General features: G+C 42.4%; 3 protein-coding genes across 3 annotated transcripts; 2 read left to right on the top strand and 1 right to left on the bottom strand.

The window, feature by feature from the left end:
• Positions 1 to 927: 927 nt before the first annotated feature.
• Positions 928 to 10929, bottom strand: tex2l (testis expressed 2, like). The gene is made up of 12 exons (XM_078789034.1): positions 10780 to 10929; positions 7654 to 8994; positions 5933 to 6133; positions 5507 to 5831; positions 3991 to 4274; positions 3499 to 3648; positions 3281 to 3380; positions 2711 to 2843; positions 2177 to 2314; positions 1565 to 1774; positions 1340 to 1460; positions 928 to 1271 (listed from the first exon to the last, which is right to left on the bottom strand). The coding sequence occupies exons 2-12, from the start codon at positions 8953 to 8955 to the stop codon at positions 1152 to 1154; spliced, it is 3084 nt and encodes a 1027-aa protein (XP_078645160.1). The 5' UTR covers positions 8956 to 8994; positions 10780 to 10929; the 3' UTR covers positions 928 to 1151.
• Positions 10930 to 13353: 2424 nt separating this feature from the next.
• On the top strand, positions 13354 to 14605 carry neurl2 (neuralized E3 ubiquitin protein ligase 2). Its single transcript, XM_058061500.2, has 2 exons — positions 13354 to 14208; positions 14280 to 14605. Exons 1-2 carry the CDS (start codon positions 13461 to 13463, stop codon positions 14393 to 14395), a joined length of 864 nt encoding a protein of 287 aa, XP_057917483.2. The 5' UTR covers positions 13354 to 13460; the 3' UTR covers positions 14396 to 14605.
• A 552-nt stretch (positions 14606 to 15157) lies between these two features.
• msrb1b (methionine sulfoxide reductase B1b) lies at positions 15158 to 19440 on the top strand. The gene is made up of 4 exons (XM_058061502.2): positions 15158 to 15335; positions 15548 to 15690; positions 15815 to 15932; positions 16765 to 19440. Exons 1-4 carry the CDS (start codon positions 15281 to 15283, stop codon positions 16779 to 16781), a joined length of 333 nt encoding a protein of 110 aa, XP_057917485.2. The 5' UTR covers positions 15158 to 15280; the 3' UTR covers positions 16782 to 19440.
• The last annotated feature ends 688 nt before the right edge of the window (positions 19441 to 20128 follow it).

The following is a 20128-nucleotide window of genomic DNA, read 5'->3' as shown; positions in this document are numbered from 1 at the left end:
ACCGCATGGTGGTTTGTGGTAAACCAGGTTCAGGTTTGGATCTCCATTGCGCCTGGATCTCACCTGGACTAGGACGCATATCTCCATATATTTAGGTTGAATATTGATATACGATACACCGTATTATATATATTCCGGACTATAAGTCGTACTTTTTTTCATAGGTTGGCTGTTCCTGCGACTTATACTCCAGAGCGACTTATAAATGAAAAAACTGTTTATGTTCCATAAACAATGGACACCTTTTTTGTTCATGTTTATTGTTTGTGTAGCTGAATAAGCATTGTGTTAGCATATCTTACACCTATTCAGCCTGTTCTCTATTCTTTTATTGGTAGAACTTGCCTTCCAAGAGGACGTAATGTCTGTTTTGGTCAAGTAGTTTGTAATATAAATTAATAAATTAATAAAAAATGCAACTTATACTCCATTGCGACTTATGTATGTTTTTTTCTACCTAATTATGCATTTTTAGCCTTGTGCGACTTATACTCCAGAGCCACTTATAGTCCAGAAAATATGGTATATCCCCATATTTATTCAAATAAAAGACAGCTCAAGACAGAAGTCCGTAAGCAGATAAGCATTTTTCCAACAGCAGGACCCAACCGACACCCTTGGGTCCCAGGGGTCCTTAAAGACTGAGCAACTACCACCTGGTTGGACAGTGATGACGTCAGGGCTGCACGGCGATCGAGTGGTTAGCGCGCAGGCCTCACAGCTAGGAGACCCGAGTTCAATTCTTTACCATCTGTGTGTGGAATTTGCATGTTGAATGTTTGTCTATATGTGCCCTGTGATTGGCCCAAAGACAGCTGGGATAGGCTCCAGCGCCCCCGACCCTCGTGAGGATAAGCGGTAGAAAATGAATGAATGAATGAAAACAAGTCATTTATTAACTTTTTTTGTTTAATATTGATCATCAGCCAATATAAAGCAGCAAATCCATGTAAACGTGCAAAAACGAGTATACTGACACATAATAATAATACATTAAGAATAAATTATCATTATTTTAAAAATGACATATGACTTACCATATAAAGTTCATCCTGGTTACATAACTCGTGGACAAGTGCATTTCCTCAAAGAGACCACTTAACTACGGTTATGTGGAGTTGATCCGACTACTGCTTCCCATCAGTGCTTATTTAAACATAGCGGTGCTCCACAGACTCAGTCGGGCTCTGTGGAGATGCACAGGGGCTGTCCACACCCGAGTGCATCATGGGTAAGTAGATGTCATCCATGTTTGGCAGGACAAATACTTTCTAAAACCCAAAGAAAGGAAGTAAGTAAGTGTAGTACCGACGGATGGAAACGGGGCGTATTCCTTTACCTGAAACTCATCCTGTAGTTTCCTTTCAATCCATTCAGTCACATGACATAAAGTCACTTCCCTCTCACCTAGTTTGGGTCGGACATGGAGATCCAGTTTGGGTGGAGTGCAGAAGCTGTACCTGCGTAGGATGCAAATACATAGATTGAGCGTCAAAATTACATTTTTTTCATAGTTTTTATTTGTGGTACCTTGCTAAGAATTCCCACAGAATGTTGCTCTTACCATATTCTATCCGTAGGGGGCGGTGGGATGTTGACAACCAGAGAGCCTGACAGCTCTTGAACTTCCACTGTGAGCAGCAAAGGAGTGTTTGACATCTCCTCAAACTTCTTCTTGATGAACTCGTTCTCTGCCGCCTTCTGAAAGTATTTGGATTTGGCGATTTTGTCCACAAATCTCAAAATCTTCCTTCCAGTCTTTCCACCCCCTGCTCTGTAAGACGAGATTATAGAGGAGTAGGAGGAGAAGAAGGAACGTTATTAGTGAGGATGGATGCAACTTTTGGATGCTCCAAATGGAAAACGATTGCGTTCATGGCATCGAATGGACAGCTGTGTACTTTATTTTTGGTAAAAGGTTCAAATCAGGTTTTCGGTTTAACCTGTTGTGCAAGTTTTTTTGTGAATTGTGAAGTATAAAAGGAACTGAAGGAACTACAGAAACTCGTATTTTAAAGGTGTATGCAGTCAGGTGTTATCAGCCAAAATGGGAATGGACAAGTCAGGCTTTTTAAAGATCAGGGATCAGTCAGTCTGTACTGCATTATTACGCTGTACTGTTTCTATGTACTTATACTTCATTGCATACTGGTGCTAAATTCAGAATAACATTTACCCTTCTGTTCCCGATGTAGGAACCTTTTCCCCAGCAGGACCCTGAGGCTCAGAGAGGAGCAGCTCTTCCTCGTCAGATGAAGCGGCGCTGGAAGACTCCTCATCACTGTCTGCCAGCACACTTAGGAAAGGTCTGCAGCTAGGAAGAAGACATACGTATTAAAAGGTAGTAAACAATGTTCAAATTGAAGTCTAATTACGGGCTGATAGGTTGATACTTGTTTGACAGAAGAGCTTACAAACACAAGTGAAAGTGTCTTGTTTGCAGGGAGAGACTTAGAACGGCTTGTGACTGCGGAGGATGTCAGACTTTGGCTGAACTTTTAATCCATACCAGTAAACTTTTGTGACAGTGCTTAGGCTAATCAGTGCAGTGGGAGGCTAAGCGATGAGGTAGTTGAACCCGGTTTAGAATAATGGATGTTGATGACTTCCTCATCGCAATGTGATTATATCATTAATCAATCAGGACTTGGGTTGAGCCCGGCCGTCATTTCGCTCTTATGTGTACCAATACTTTTGTCGAGTTACTAACCGTGTGCTTCGGGTTTCAGTCAACCAGTCCGTGTCCTGGCTGCCGTCTTTGCCCAGTTTGGACAAGTTAAATTTGGTCTGCAGGGTCATCTGCAAGGTACCGTTGTAGGCCAGCTGTAGTTCCACCCACAAACCTGCAGGGGGAAGCACAGAGGTCAACATCAGCACAAATCTCCACACATGTGGGCAGACTAAACTGCTTTCTTTGTAATTATCGAGTCTTGAATATTCATGATTACAAGGAATTATAAAATGGGAGTGACATATCTGGAGAAAAAAAGGGACACACTGAAGAGAATTTGAAAATTCTCATTTAAACAGAAATAGTAACAGAAACAAAAAGTCTCCCCATCGGTGTTGTTTGCCAAACTGACTCATTGAAAAACATTCACGCAAAAATCCAGGAGATACGCTGTAAGATTACAGCAGGATAACAATACCTCATCTGGTCATATGCTGCATTCAGCCATAATCTTACAGCCGGCGGCCATAATCTTACTCAACAACTGTACATGCGTGAATACACAGGATGCGTATGTGCACGTTATTTTATAACCGTGTGTCTGCTCACCCCTGTGGTTAACCTCTGGCCGAGAGGTAGATGTGATTTGCGGCATCGAACAGCCCATGTCCAGCTCAGTCAGGGCCAGTTCATTCATAAAGTAAGGCAGCTGTAAACAATATAGCACTTATAAACATATAAACGTTTAAAATTCTGTATCTTTATTATGATATAAATACTAATACTACTAAATAAATACTAATAATACAAAATACTACTGAAATTACTCTGATTTTGCTGAGCTTCTTCTGGATCTTGCAGGACACCACGTCGGCCCAGTGCTTCTCTCTCAAGAAGTCCCAAAAGATGCGACCAATCAGAGCGTTCACCCAGGCGGTCGGATTCCTCCCACAGTATTCGGCCAAATCACAGGTACACTGTTGGAAAAACAACTAGCAACATTACACAAAACACTACTCAATGTCCAAACCCTAGCTCCGCCCACTTCGATAAACATTTTCGAGAAAAATGACTTTTGTGTTTCACAGCACAAAGCACACAATTATGGTGAGTTCGAGGACTGCCGATCAAAATGCGAGATCTCAACACTTGATGAAAAAACATGATTAGTGAAGCATGAAGAAATAAACACGTATGTACAATTGTACTTTAACCTTTCTGTCCTATTTTTGGAGTATTTGCTGCGTCGCACAGAAAACTCGCAGTACTGCGTGTGCGTGGCCATGCCTGAATGTTCCTACAGTTTCAGCATGACTTACGTTTCCTTTGAGCTTGGGGCTTGTTTCTGTGCTGCCAAGACCAGGACTCGAGAGCAGAGGCAAGTCTACTGTAGCCAGAAGACGAGACATATAGCCCGGGTAGTCGAGAAGTGAAAGGCCCCTGGTGGTGCTGCTGGAGGTCTGAGTGACAGGAGCTGCAGGGGCGGAGGAGACCGGGGGTGTGGAGGGGGCATCTTCTTCATTGCTGCCCATTCTGCTGGTGGAGTCCCTGCTGCTTTGGAAGTCACCAAGGCCGCTGATGCTCTGCGACAGTACTGGGTCACCTGGGGGGGAATGGACACTTTATGTAGTTAGCAAAAATAACGTATGTGGCATGTGCAGTGAGGTGGAGGTGTTTAAGCCCCGAATGGTGCACAAGTAGGAAGATGGTTTTGCACACAAATGACACTGGAGCACATGACATAACACGATTCCCAGTTCCGCAAAGGAATTGGAAGAAGCGAAGCTGATTTAATCCCACCCCTCATCCGTTTCAGTTGCAATGCATTTGTTCACCTCCTGCAATCCCAATGTACATCTGCACATTGCAAGTACCCAGCAAAGTAACAATGGACAATGGCCATTGTAATGGCCATGGAAATATATATCATAATCTATATCAATAATACGACCGTCTTACAATAGGCTTTATTGTTCATATTTTTCACTTCCAATACAAATATGTATATATTGTAAAATATATTGTAAATATGTATATGAATTAAAACAAATATTCAAATTACATTGCCGTGCCCTGTGATTGGCTGGCCACCAGTCCAGGGTGTACCCCGCCTCTCGCCCGAAGACAGCTGGGATAGGCTCCAGCACGCCTGTGACTCTCGTGAGGATAAATGGTAGAAAATGAATGAATGTATATATGTATATGAATCAAAACAAATATGCATATTCAAATTACATTGCCGTGCCCTGTGATTGGCTGGCAACCAGTCCAGGGTGTACCCCGCCTTTCGCCCGAAAACAGCTGGGATAGACTCCAGCACCCCCGCGACCCTCGTGACGATAAGCAATAGAAAATAAATGAATGAAATTACATTGTAATGAATGAGGGAAATATGAAAAATAACGTGATTTTGAGACATATTTCTCTCACATGATCAGCCAATCGTCATCAGGCAGTGTTAAGCAGTGTAATAGAAACTAGGCTTTAATACTATATTAATATATTATACTATAGTTATTATACTATATTATACTACATTGCACAATACATGCAGACAAGTATAGAGTAAGAATGGTGACTGACATACGCTATGCAGTGACATAAAAACAGATGATATAGCGAATAAAATAACTGATGCACTAACTCCGTAAACCACTCCAGTTGTTCTCTGGTGTTCTTGCTTGATGCCACAGTGAGACGTGTACGTTCTCACAAATAGGATTGGTTTTGACATGCAAAGAATTGGAGCATGTAATCCATAATCCACACATATATGCTGTTTGTATAGATGCCTTATCTAGAGACCTTCTAGCGCATTATCCATGTTTCTCTTACCCGATCGAGGCACACATCTGCCAGGCTTTGGTTTGTTGTGGTCTTTTTTGAGCTCTGTGTTCATGGATGCCAGCAGGAAATGGCGAAACCACTCCTCCTTCTCCCTTCCCGTGCGTCCAAAGAGGTAAAGAGTTGTACACGGGTCACCGGTGGGTTCAGATGAACTTGAACATCTGGGTTCAGCTCCTGGCTGCTCCTCTTCCTCCTGACTCCCATCCAATGTTGGTCCAGCATCCTTCTGAGAGCTGCTGGCCAGCTGGATGCAGATGGGATATTTGGGGTTCCATACTCGTTTCCGAGCCAACACAGATGGCAGCAAGAACACCTATTGGAAATAATAACTTATTGAAAATAATGATAAACTTAACCTAATTGTACATTTAAGCATAAAGCTAGTGGTGAATTTCCCTTAAGCATCCATCATACTTTGCTCTTTTCCAGCTGGTAGGAGCGTGTCTTGATGAAAGTGGACTCGTGGACTTTCTCGTCATACGTGGCCCTGCGACTGATGTTCGACTGGGGGGTGTCAAGTCGGAGGCAGGGTCCCTCCAGTGTGGCAAACACAGAGTGAGTCTGCGCTGCATGGGCGGCTTCCGGGTCATAATCCTGACTCTCATTCATCCATCCCTGTTAAATGAGGTAAACAAGTGTTAAACTTTTGATACATTTAGGCCATGTCAATAAATAATACCACGGCTATATTAGCAGGATTGTGCAAAAAATAAAAGCTGATTTCTAGAAGAAATTATGGAGGGGTGAAGGATGGCACTATGGTATCAGTCCTCCCTGTCTTAGTAGACAAAACCCTTTACGACCATTTGATTCCCTTCATGCAAAGCACACCAACCCCCACCTGCCTTATGTGCTGACAAATTACAACCGCCTCCAGCCCGTATGTGCTGCAAATGGCCTCTGGAGATGACAGTATCTGGGTGCTCGCTAAAGTACGTGCTGCCGCTGAACAGACGGAGTACTGCGATTACCGCAAAGACTCCAGTGGTTTCTACGTTTACTTGCAATGATCTGGCAAGCCGCTTTCGTTTTATTCTTTGAAGAAAAATGTCAGCAGAATCGCAGATGTGACCTTTCTTATGACACTGCTCCCTTTCAGAGCTAATTTGTGTGGGTGAAAACTTATTAGAAGCGGTACTGTTTTTATAACTCTTCATTTTAAATGTCACTGACTTGATTCAGAAAATGGAAACTTGGCACATTTTAGTGTGTTTGAAGTATATTATTCCACTTCGCTTCACCCTGTGACATACGTGTGTATGTCAGGGTGGGGAAATACAGGTGGTATTCGGGTTATAGCGTTTCATGGTTACATACAAATACTTCAACTTGCTGATGTAGTTCATCTTCAAACAGCTAAAATAATGCATAAGGCTAAAAATAACCAATTACCTAAAAATGTCATCCAATACTTCTCTACAAGAGAGGAGAAATATGATCTCAGGGAAGAAGTACATTTGAAACACTTCTATGCTAGGACTACGTTAAAAAGCCATAGCATTTCAGTATGTGGAATCAAACTATACTATGTATATATATCACTATATTGACAGTTACTATGGTAACCATTATGTCATTGGATGGTCATATCACCTCGTACTTCGGTATGTGACAAAAAAAATGTAAACTATTTTAGGAAAGCAGGAAGTGAACAAATGTAACAGTTACTGATTGTAAAAGTACCAGATGGAGGGGTAGGATTTAATAAGCTTTGCTTCTTCCTACTCCTTTTGGACATGTGGAACTAGGAACTATGGGATGCACTCAATTATAATCTGATGCATGTTGAAATGAAATTAAACCATTACCATTACCATTACCGTTACCATTACCATTACCATTACCATTACCATTACCATTACCATTACCATTACCATTACCATTACCATTACCATTACCTTCATTTTGGTCCATAAACACGGATGAGTGTGTTACTCATCTCATGCATTGTTTATAACATTGCTTATTTGTAGCCCTGTCCAGGGGCCAGGGATAAGGGGGGCCCAGAATTAGGTGTGTGTGCGTGTGGGGCCCCACTATTTTGTCCCGGGCCAAGCCAAAGTTGTCAACGGCCCTGGCGCTGTCAAGTGTTTAAAGTCCCACTCGAGTCCCAATGTATGATGAATGAAATTCACCTTGGCGGTCTCAGGCTCAGTGACGGTATCTCTCAGAATCCCCTCCCCAAGAAGAGTCGGTGCTGGTCTGGACCTGGAAGAGCCCAATCGAATGAGTAAGAGTCCTAGTAAAAAGCCCAACGCTAACCCCAAAGCCATACCAGAGAAGTATGGATTCAGAGGTAGAGTAAAATAGCCATAGAATAGTGTCGCCACACAGAATAAACTCATGCATGGTGGAGGATTGGGTGGGTGAAGTGGATAGGTCCTAAGTGGTGGTGGCGCAACCCGAGGCAGTCCCTGTTGGGAAGTATCAACGGGAAAAACCTGTAGTATGTCTCCATCTGAATACAATCCTTGCTCTTCATCCCTGATATGTTTGCAATGATGGACTGGACACGGGCTGCGGAGGTTTCTCCCAGGATATCTAACCGAAGGCCAGTCAAAAACATCACCCTCTGTTCTGCCACTGCTCCTCACAGGAGACTCTGAGACACCCGTGTCTGTGCTACTTTCCCGGCCCAAACCTCTGGAGATGACCTGGGTAGTCTTGGACTGGTGTTTGGGACTGCCCGTGCTGTCTTCTCTCATGATCTTGTTGAACATGCTGCTCAGGGGCTCATGGACTGCTTCAGAGAGCTTCCTCTTGGTGTCTTCTAGTTCCATTTTGAAGAAGCCGCCTTTCAGACCCTCGCCACTCGGTGAGAGCGTGCTAGGAGATGGGGGCGCTGTCCGAGAGTCCCCGGCGCTTCGAGTCTTGGGTTGCGTGAGCTGCTTCAATAGGTGGAGGTTGAGGCGGGAGTCCGATTTTGACTGCGACACCTCAGGCTCAGATCGTGAGAGTTCAGTCGAGATGGATTTCACAAGGCTGAGAAGGGGTTTCGGTCTAAGGGTGGAACCTTCTCTCAGCTCCAGCTCTGTGGAGAGCGACTTCACCAGACTGGCTAAGGGTCGATGAGTAGGCGAGGAGGGACCTGGAGAAAGGAAGCTGGGACCAGTAGTGGCGCAATTCCCGAGAGAACCGGGAGACGAGGGTGAAAGCGGGACGTGGAACGCTTGGGACCCTCTGTCGTAATCCCTGGAGAGCTGCGTCTGACTTGACTGAGACACTGAGGGGTAGTCCTCATCACGGTCAAGCGAGAAGATGAGCTCGCTCTCATCCAGGCTGCTCCATTCTCCCTCGGTTCCCGTCAGCTGGATAACAATCCCTCGAGGGAGGTGGCGCTTTGTTCCGAGGGAGTTAGTGAGAACATCTGGGTGGTGGGTGTCACCTCCTCGTGATTCCTTCTCACAGCCATGTTCCATGTTCCCACTGTCTGCCATTTTGTGACTACATGACACAGCCAAGGCACCTTCGAGTCACTGAAAGAGAAGAAGCACGAAACACAGTCGGTGAAATTAAGACGCCTCGGAGGCCAAACAAATGAGAGCAGACACGGGATGAGCAAGGCATTGCTTGTGATTCATTTTCACATAAACTGCTCCATCTTGCCAAGTCGGTATTAGTCTATGGTGAATGTCATGGAGTTGAGCGATGGAGTGTGAATTTGTGTGTTGAGTCTAGGGAGGGAATCTGTGCCAAGTCGGCGCCTCTCTCAAAGCTGTTGCTCCACATCAGAAGATGAGGGGGGGGGCAGGCAAAAAAAGACAAGCTCTCAAATGTTGCAAAAACAAGGACAATTGGAGCTTGGAATTTTTGGGGTACTAAAACTTCCGTTTCCTCCAAAATTCCAAATTGTCCATAGTGAGTGTGAATGGTTGTTTGTCTATATGTGCCCTGTGATTGGCTGGCCACCAGTCCAGGGTGTACCCCGCTTCTCGCCCGGAGTCAGCTGGGATATGCTCCAACATACCCCAGACCCTATTGAGGATAAGCGGCATAGAAAATGACTGGATGGATTATAGTGTTTTTTGCATTGCTCTTTATTGGAGTTCAAGCGTTCTTCATATTTATGTAACAATATTACAGGTCTGTGTGGCACGATTTCAACCAATTCCACAGCAGATGGTGGATTGTGACTAATCTGCTCACACCCAAAATGCATGGCGGAGAGATAAAACCCGCAAGTCACACATTAGACCTTCGTCATAGATGTTCACATGGGGGGGTACCAGAAGGATGTCAGAATGTTTCTACATATTCCATGACAGGGATTTAATTAGCAAATCTATCTGTTTGAAAGTTCTCATCTTCCATTAAATCCGATATAATTTTAGTGCCTTTTTCAATTTCCTCAACTCGGTGTTTATTAGAGAAAGTCAGCATTGGTTAGCATTGACTTATGGGATAATACCAAGCTGAGTCTGTAATTTAAACAAGGGCCAATTAAATCATCATCACTACTAACATGGCCTCTTCAATCGTGCATGCATTTTGTATTTGATAATTCCGGGTACCAGATGGGTGCAGGTTCTCTCCATCCGTTCTGGGAACAACACATCCTTATTCTCCAGGTGAATTCACGTACACTCCGAACTCCGATAAATAAACTCTATTTTATATTGCCAATTTAGCAAATATGACATTTCTGAGTCAAGATGTAGTAGTTAAGATGTTTGTGTCCCACAGTCTCATCAGACATGACCCGTTACAATCTCAGATTAACATTAATTCAGGGTTTAACGGTGAAATCTGACAAATCACACTGCAGGGCTTATTGACTAAGCCAACTTTTGGCAGGACAGGTTTCCAAGCAAGCTCATCTCGACGACCGAAAGTCTCTTTCTTGTACAGATTTTGTGCAGGGCATAAAGGTCACTGGAGGATTTGATGACAACGTGCATACTAATAATGAAATGATAGTTAATGAAAAGTACATACTGTATAGTAATCTGAATTAAGGGAGGCAAATCGGGATATTACGAACATGGTTTGGTTTTAAATATCACTTTTTTGAATTTTTGTAACACTTTATATGCATGTTGAATGAATCTACCATTTTAATAAATGCACATAATAAGTTGATGCATTTGCTGTTGACATATAGAGCTGTGAAAACTATTGCACATGGCTTCCATCCATTCTTATATTTTGCAGCTTAAAACATTAATATATTAACATTCAGTCAGTTCAGGATTATGTTGCCCTTGTTTGGTGTCCCAAAAGATGACCTGCAAACCACAGAAACAATGACGAAGTTGACTCACCTTGCGCATGGGAACGGGACGAAAGGGATGGTCTTCAGAGTCCATCTTCCGTTTGTGTGTGCAGGGACGGAGCGCGGAGTGAGGAGTGAGGAGTCTGAGCGCACACGCTCACTCTCTTTCACACACCATCTCACTCTCTCATGCAGTCACACACACCTCCTCTTAAGCCAACCGCCTGCATCCAGATGTGTCATGCACTGCCGAGAATCACAGCTCACCAACTGATTATGAAAAGCATGGCCGCCCTGCAAGATAATCCAGATTTAGAGTAGGGCAGCCCCAACAGATGCACACAAACAAACGCACACACACCTATGGGATAGTGTACCAGAAATTGTCTTCATTAGTGTGTTCAGTGCATCTTCTTTCCTCTTGTTCTCCCTTCATCTTGGCCTACATAGAAAAAAAACCACAGGAAGCCCCAGATATGACAGTGTGAGGAATGGGGTGGAGTGGCGTTCAGGCTCCGGTTGCAGTGATGTGCAGTCATCACCTGTCATGATGAAAAAAAATGGAGAAAAAAAGATGATAAGAAATGAAAATAAATGAGCTGTATTATAAATGTACATTTGGTTTGGTTAGAATAGTTTGAAACAAAAATGGCTGAATTTGCACTGATGAATTACAGGGTTGCGATGGGGTTGCCGCCAGTGTCTCCTTTCGGCTTAGTGAATAAACCCAGCAAACCGTCTGATTGGACTCGGTGACTGCACCGAGGCGGCTCATGGCGCCTGCCAAGTTGCGTTTGTCAGCAGGTTGCCAAGATTATAAAATTTATTACACAGCAGGGCATTTTACAGCCGAAGAGGACGAAGGCGGTGCTCGATAACAATGGTGTTCGCACAAAATATTAACATTTTGGTTGCAAAATGTTAATTGTGAATTGTCCTCACAATGCCAACTATTTTAGACAATGACGGTTGTGTCATAACCCGTGGCTTGAAAACTCTACACTGCTCTACAAACTGTACACAGACTACTCTAATGTATAGTATTGACTCTTGAATAAATATAATAAATAGTTGTTAGTTATTGTAGACGTTGATGATTTAAAAATGCTTTTTAAATGTAGATGAATCCACTCTTCTTTATCTGTGTCATAAAAGATAGGCGTAGAAAGATTCCTTTTTGTGAGTCATAGATGAGAGAGAAGAATACACTACGTGCAGTCTATCACGAGAGCTCCATCTGATCAAACAAGTTCTGAAGCCAAAGAAGAGAACAACTTGAAATAGTACAGCTCTGGCTAAGACAACCGTGTTGAACTCGACATCTTACATTAAGTTGCAATTGGAAACAATATTAAAACTCATTGTGGTCAGTAAGGATTATACTGTACTTGTTGGGTGATTTGATTCTACCTAAAGAAGAGCTGTCGCCTTACCTCATTTGAAATCAGAATGTTTCCCAATGAAAGTTCAAGTAGTCGTCTTCTCATATAAGCTATTTTAAAATAGAAATCTCCACACCTCATTAATTGTGGCATGACTTAAGAATCTAATCTAAGTCACATTATTGCTCTCTGGTTCTACCATATCTTTCTTATTGTGTGGAAATATGGGCTAATAACTATAAGAGCGATCTTCACTCGCTAAATGTACTGTAAAAAAGGGCAGTAAGGATAATTCATAATGCCGCCTGCAGAGAACATACTAACTCCTTATTTCTAAAATCACAAATACTTCAACTTGCTGATATAGTTCATCTTCAAACAGCTAAAATAATGCATAAGGCTAAAAATAACCAATTACCTAAAAATGTCATCCAATATTTACTTATGATCTCAGGGAAGAACTAAATTTGAAACACTTCTATGCTAGGGCTACGTTAAAAAGCCATAGCATTTCAGTATGTGGAATCAAACTATGGGATGGATTGAGTAAGGACCTCAAACAATGCACAACGATGAGCCAATTCAAGAAACAATACAAGCAGTTGATGTTTGGTAAATATAAGGATGAAGAGTCTTGAACCAGTCATGATGTGCTATATATATCACTATATTGACACTTACTATGGTACCCATTATGTCATTGGATGGTCATATCACCTCGTACTTCGGTACGTGACAAAAAATTAAAAAAAATTTTTTACTTAAAAAAACTTTTAGGAAAGCAGGAAGTGAACAAATGTAACAGTTACTGATTGTAAAAGTACCAGAAAGGGGGGGGGGGTAGGATTTAATAAGCTTTGCTTCTTCCTACTCCTTTTGGACATGAACTGGGAACTGATTATGGGATGCACTCAATTGTAATCTGATGCATGTTCAAATGAAATTAAACCATTACCATGCATGACATTAGCAGGGTATCTACAGCTTTAAAACACCACGATTACGTATCTCACTGGCATATGGCAATATGACAATTATGCCATTAGTACTACCGCACTTCACCAGTTTGTATGAAGTACCGAGGGATTTTTAACGGTCTTAGCGCGTCACATGAGAGTGGGCGACTGCAGCTATGTGCATGTTGGCCACCCCCATCACACTAACACACACACATACCTTGCCATCTGTTGACATCTGTTTAAAAATAGCCCGACCAGAAGCTTCCCTAAGTGACTGAAAGATAGGCAGAGCTGTGTTGGTGGAGCGGTTGGTTTCCACGATGACCATAAGACGTTGTCTACTTGGAACCTTTCGATAAAAGTGCTGGAGAGTGAAGGCGTAACAAGCAATGGAGCCTTTTCCCGACCACTTCATGGAGTTCCACCCTATCCACGGAACCAACGTGGAACTGGACCACTCGGCCACCCAGGCCACGCGGGTGGAGAGCTTTGCCAATGGAGTGTGCTTCAGCAAACACCCCCTGAAGCCAGGGGAGATATTCCTCATAGAGATTGAGGACAAGGAGCTAGGCTGGTGTGGACACCTCCGGATCGGCCTGACCGCCAAGGACCCCAGTACCTTGGAGGTGGTTCCTGAGTACTCTATTCCGGAATTGACAGACTTGGGTGACAGCTGGGTTTTTGCAATCACTCGCAACCACAATAAAGTCGTGGAGGAGGTCGATGTGGGAGAAGGTGGGCAGGAGCCTGGGGGTCACAGACTGGGGCAAGGAGATGCTGAAAATGAAGGTGACACAAATACCAAACCAAAGACCTTTTTCACGGACTCTCATTTGTACATTGAGAATATCCGGATCCCCAGAGACAAGCTGGTTGGCCGCAGCCGACCCGGACGCTATAGCCACATTCTGGACGACTTGTACAAAACCAATGCGCTCCCACCAACAGCCAGACGTAGCCGCATAGGAGTTCTGTATGTACCTAAAGGCCCACATCTAGCTGACATGCATATTGTCATCAACGGGGAGGACATGGGACCTTCTGCAAGAGGCATCCCCACCATTGAGCCTATTTATGCTGTAGTGGACGTTTTTGCCGCCACTAAGTGTGTCAGGATCGTGCAGGTGGAGTATGGATGTGAGTGTCACTCATTGAAGCATGGAAGCATTTCCCCTCAATTTCTTATATTTCTAAAATCCCCATGTCAGTCTCATCCTTGCAGACACTGTGCAGGAAGTCCATCCAGAAGCACATCGTGCATAGAATGGCCATTGACTGGTTGGAGCTGCCAGAGGCATTGAAGCACTACTGCAAATATGAGTGAGGACTCAGCATCTTCTTTGAGGAACAGGATGAAGTGAACTACACTTTATTAAGATGTTGTCACCATGTATGTTGATGAATGGCGACTGCGTGTTTAATCAGGATGCTCAACCCCATCCAATGTTTTCATGAAGAGACCGCACATATATTACACTGTGGACAAAAGTGTCAGCGCACAAAACCAGTGACATGAGAGTTCCTCCAATTTCCACACGGTTTTGCATCGTGTCCATGTGTTGACGTTTGCGTCCATCGTGAAGAAAGGTTGTGAGGTCAGATGTCACTGAGGAGGCTGAGCCAACCATGATTAAAAAAAAACACACATTTTTTGTGTAACTTTGTATTGACATCTTCCCCGTTGATGTACTGTGTGTCCTTCAGTTTGACATAGTATTACAGTATGTGTACAATACTATACTATACTGGTTCCATAAAACATAGTATTTTATTTATTATTTGAATATTACATTTGCTATACAGAACTTTAGAACATAGTACAATTCTAGTAAAAAAAATATATATTACATTATATTTCTTTGATATTTGCTATTTTTTTCATTTCATTCATCACAGACACGGTCTATTAATGATACTGAGATTTGTTTCTCTTATTATACTACAGTACAGACAGTAAGAAAACCCCAAAAACTCAATAGACTAAAGTTACAAAAACATTTTGTCATCATTGCCAATTGAGTCAAAAGTACAAATTGTCAAACGCTGCCATCTAGCGAGCATTGAGTTAATTGCAGTGGGAGGAGTTCCCGTTAAATCTCACGAGATTAAGAGGCAAAACGGAAGGCAGTGCGCTGTAATGTGTACTGTATACACTCAATGATAGTCAGTCGCTTTTATAATTTTTCGGGTCAGGTTAATCACCCAAAACATGTCTTTTTGTCATTTTTTTAACGGTGAAATCTACAAGGACCATTTCAAGCCAGGTGAGCCCTGCGGCATTGACACGGTGATCTGAGAGGTGATGTAACCTGTCGTGTGTGGTTTTTTTTTTTTTTTTTAGGCCTGTCATGATTGTCATTAGGTTGTTTTGTTGTTGTGTTGCTTCCTTTTATGAGTAGAAAATATTGATATCGATATTATGCTTGTTGTAGTGGATAAACAATGGGAATGTTTTTTAATGCTTTGTTTTCTACAGGTATGTACGTGTGCTCCAACTGTGACCATCCACTGTTCTCCAGTCGGTCCAAGTTCGCCCACTCGTCTCCATGGCCCGCTTTCACCGAGACCATCAGAGAGGACAGTGTGACCAAACTGATGGAGACGCTCACAGCCTTCAAGGTCAGGGAAGTCAAGAAAACCCTGCTAATCCACATCTTCATTCTGTAACTGATATTCCTCATGTGGCGCTTATGATATCAAATAATTACAGGAAGTAGGGATTTATTGCATTATTTCCTTGTAGGTTCTGTGTGGTAAGTGTGGCCAAGGGCTGGGTCATGAGTTCGTTAACGACGGCCCGGAGGAAGGCGTGTCACGATTTTGAATATTCAGTCACTCGCTCAAGTTTGTGCCCAACAAAGGTGAGAAAAGTACTTAAAAGCACACTGATAACCAAATCATAACACTCACCCGTTACACCCCAAGCAGTGCTTGTCAAATAGTGGGGAATAGCAAGTAGGTCCCGGGTTTCAGACAGATAACAGATCTCGACAAAGACTCCATTTTAGAGTCAAAGCACGTCAATTAACACTTACAGAAGATACAAATCATTTTTTCTGACATTCAATAGAAACAAATTGCACCAAAACGAATGCTTGAGGTCAATGCTAACCTACATTGGAAATCCCATATATGTGCTAGCGATTAGCATTAGCGATTTAAAGTACACGGTGATTTCAAAAATTTTTTCCAGGCCAATTTTGTCACTGGATTTGGCCACATTCCAACACCTTGTGATGACACATTTTGTTAAAAGTGACTAGCAATGACTTTTTTGGTATTTAGGGATTCAAAAGTGAAAGCATGTATTAATTGAGCAACAGCAGGTCCGCCCCGCACAAAGTCACCTTTCGAGCCGTGATGCCCTGGTGGTGGAGCTCTAAAACGCAAATGTTTCTTAACCTTAGTTAGCCTGGATGAAATAGGAGGTGTGTTTATATTTTCCTTGTTACTCTCTATTAGTAAAATGAAGTGGATTAGCATGCAGTTCTTCGGGTAAATGTAAGTCATTGATGCAGTTACCTCTGTGAGCCAGTATCCGCTAACATGAATGACTAAACAAAAGCGATTTTAATATGAATTTCACTGCCACTGTGTGGGAATATTTCCGTTTTAAACAGAATGAACATACATACATACACAAAAACATACACAAGGTAATTTCTCTGAATTTCCATTTTGTCTTCTTCCCAGGCAACTACAAGCAATAAAGAGCGGAGTTCAACAGATGTTCAGGTGCAGATGTTCCGGAGGAGAGTGTGATGCGGGCAGGAGAAAGTCCTGAGAAGGACATCCTGCCTGTTGAAGTATCTCACATGACATGGACATACTGCACCACTGACTGTATTTATTATAGATTGTTTACCGATGTAAGTTGGCCACATAATTTATGCACTTTCAATACATCAAGTATTTAGCATCACTTTCTTATCGTTTGATGAGAAATTGATGCTTATATTGTGTAATATTGCATATTTACTTATTCTCTGAGTAACCCCTAGAGGGAGCTATTCTTATGTTACTTCGCTCTCTTAAACAAGCGTAGGTTCAACAGTATGTGTAGCATGATCTATACTGTGTCCATAGCTGCCACACACTACTTACACGCCTCAACTGCTGTTCACATTTTTATGATGAAATGTGAACATTGGATCCTTGAGTGGCGCGTTCTGGCGCAGCTGCAGGCCGCATTCCTTGCGGTGGTGGCTTGGCAGTGCCACTGAGGTTTCGAGGAGAAGCCGGGGCGGCCTGGCTTTTTGAGAGCAAGGGCTGTCATTATACAGGCAGCACACGCACACAGAAAAGTGTTGGCAGTCAACACGTTATACATATTCCTGAATACGCCGTACGCTACTTTTCAAGTTCTGTTTACAATCTCCTCTTGTCAGTTGGACACACAAACTACGCTGAACTGGTTTTACCACAGACACATTTTGATATTGCTAGTGTTGTGCACAAACGCTCACGGTGTGTTACGTGTTCACACAACAATTTCAATTTGTGTGTACAAGCAGGCTTTGAAAGCGTGGCACCGTTGACAGCGCAAAGGTTTATGAAAACAACATTTCCACGTAGGCTATTTATGTGTTAGAGAGTTTGTGATGCTGCAGGCATTGAAACATGCACTTACCCGGGCGCAGAATACCAAACCACTTGTAAACCTGGAACAGTGTTGGTGTAATAGCTCTATTTTATGACACCCTTATTTAATAAATAAACAGGATGTAGTGCACATCATTCTTAAAATGGACCTATTTTATGTTTTTTTTCCACTTTTCTGAGCGGTAAATATTAGAATGATGTATTACCGTGTTAAATAATGACGGGTGGTTTGTGCATTTGTGCATGGCTCTGAGCACTCGGTTTCAGAGAGTTTTTTTTCTAACACCAGCTCACTGTGACATCATAACAAGCCGGACATCCTTATATGGGCGTGCCCGGGTACAAGCTGTACTGAACTATCTGCTATGTCTTCATTGCCAGACCATTAATTGAATTGACCATTGAATTCTTCAACCAGAATGTTTGATGTCTTGATGGCAAAGGCAAAAACGCTTTCTCTCTTGTGGAGTTGCATAAGCGAGGCCTCTCGCAGCACACCATCGCTACTGAGGTTGGACACTGTCAGACACTCATTTTAAACGTCTTCAAATATCCTGAGGGATGAGATTAAGCATATTTAAAGTCAACACTATACCTCAGTGTGAAAAAGCAGGTTTTGTGACATCATCGTTGTAAGTGCCAACACACACACACACACACACACACTTTCACGTATGTACACAATAGTGAAGCTCTGTTCTGTTCTGTTCCCTTGAGACTGAATGGTATTTTTGTGGTTTCCTGCCTGACAGCAAAACCAACATCTTTAATAGCCTGAGGCCGTAGTTGTCATGTGTGCAACATGGCACTCTATGACCAATTGCACGATAACACTTTTATACAGTACCTCAGCTATCCCGACTTTGGCCCAGAGGCACGTTCTGAACCGGTTTGCCAGCCAATCGCAGACAAACAACCATTCACACTCACACCTATAGACAATTTAAAGTTAACCCAACATGCATAGTCATGCTAACTCCACCAAGGGATGCCCAAATGGAGATTTGAACCCAACATGCTAACCAGTAGACCTCTGTCCAGCCTAAATGTACAGCATAGTGTATACAAGTTGGAATGGGATTGTCACTTTAAGGACATCAATACAAATTGTGGTCTGATTGATGTGCTTAATACTCATCATTTAAATGATAAACAAGCCAAAATCATTTCATCTGTAATCCATTTGAGACGCTTCCTTTGAGACTCAAGCACAGCTGGTCTGCAGTGATTTCAAGTTAGAAAGTTTGCTTTAAGAACAATGGTAAAGTTGTCTCAAAAGTGCTTATGTTACATCATTCATCCCCCTTGTGGGCGACAAATTAGCGGTCAAAAAGTTAAATCCTAACTGTGTAGGAACCGCAGGCATCTAAGCAGCCAGCATGACGAGCGGCACTTAGCATCTGGGCTAAATTAGGCTAAATCCTTTGGACATGGAGCAAATCTCCACAATCCATCTTACACTCCTGGCATGTGGTGCCTGGGGCCGCATGCACCCCGGTGCACTACAGAGCGTGTCCCCCTTACACATACGGGTCACCATACATCACAGAGCGCTGAACCACTGCTCAATATGTCAGCGAGAAGGCAGCAGAGTATTGACACCTTTCACCCTCTGTGGGATTTGAGTTAGGAAGCAACAAGGCTTGATTGACTTTTTCTTTTCCGTGCTCTGTCTTTCACAATGGCTGACTGTGTAAATAGGATCACTATGGACATACAGTATTAAGATTAAGATTAAGATATGCCTTTATTCGTCCCTCAGTGGGGAAATTTGTCAGTACAAAATACACAATATAGAAAAAATATAGAAAAATAAACAATATAAACAACCCAAGTTTTAACAAAATCAACAGTTTTTCCCAGAGTTATATACAATACAGAGTATGTTTTAGTATGTGACGCACACTTTGGTATTCCCTGAAGCAGGGGTGTCCGAGAGCCGCATTCTGAAAAATCAAAAGATACACTTTCCATGTAGACATGCAAAGGTGTTTTTATATTTAAACAAAAAAAAAACAGCAAGTCGGCTTTATCAGTTTTATCAGTGACAAAGCGTATTATTAGTATTAATTTTTTCTCTGTATATTTTTTCTCAGAATTTCATTACTTTATTCTCTTTTTCCGCAACCTAATTGATCAAAAATGACAACTGTATGTGTTGTTTTTGTTTCTAGTAATACGGAAATAATGTCTTTTTTTCTGTAATATTTCAAACGTGTGTTTTTTTCTTAATATTTTTTGACTTCCTGTTGATTTTTTCCATTTTTAAAATATTTTGACAATATGCTGCGGGCCAATAAAAACCTCTTATGTTGTAGATGGCCCCTACCTTTAAACCCAAAACGATGCACAATGTTACATGTTAAGGTGATCCTGTTCTGCAATTGAGGACTTATGATTTATGTAAAGCGTCTTTATTGAATGAATAAGACTACCCTGTCCTGTCATGTACATA

The sequence above is a fragment of the Doryrhamphus excisus genome, linkage group LG2 (genome assembly GCF_037039965.1).
Source record: "Doryrhamphus excisus strain RoL-2023G ecotype Guam linkage group LG2, RoL_Dexc_Guam_v1.1, whole genome shotgun sequence".
Classification (NCBI taxonomy): Eukaryota; Metazoa; Chordata; class Actinopteri; order Syngnathiformes; family Syngnathidae; genus Doryrhamphus; species Doryrhamphus excisus.
The sequence above is the reverse complement of the archived record's forward strand: the minus strand, read 5'-3'. Positions and strand labels throughout refer to the sequence as shown.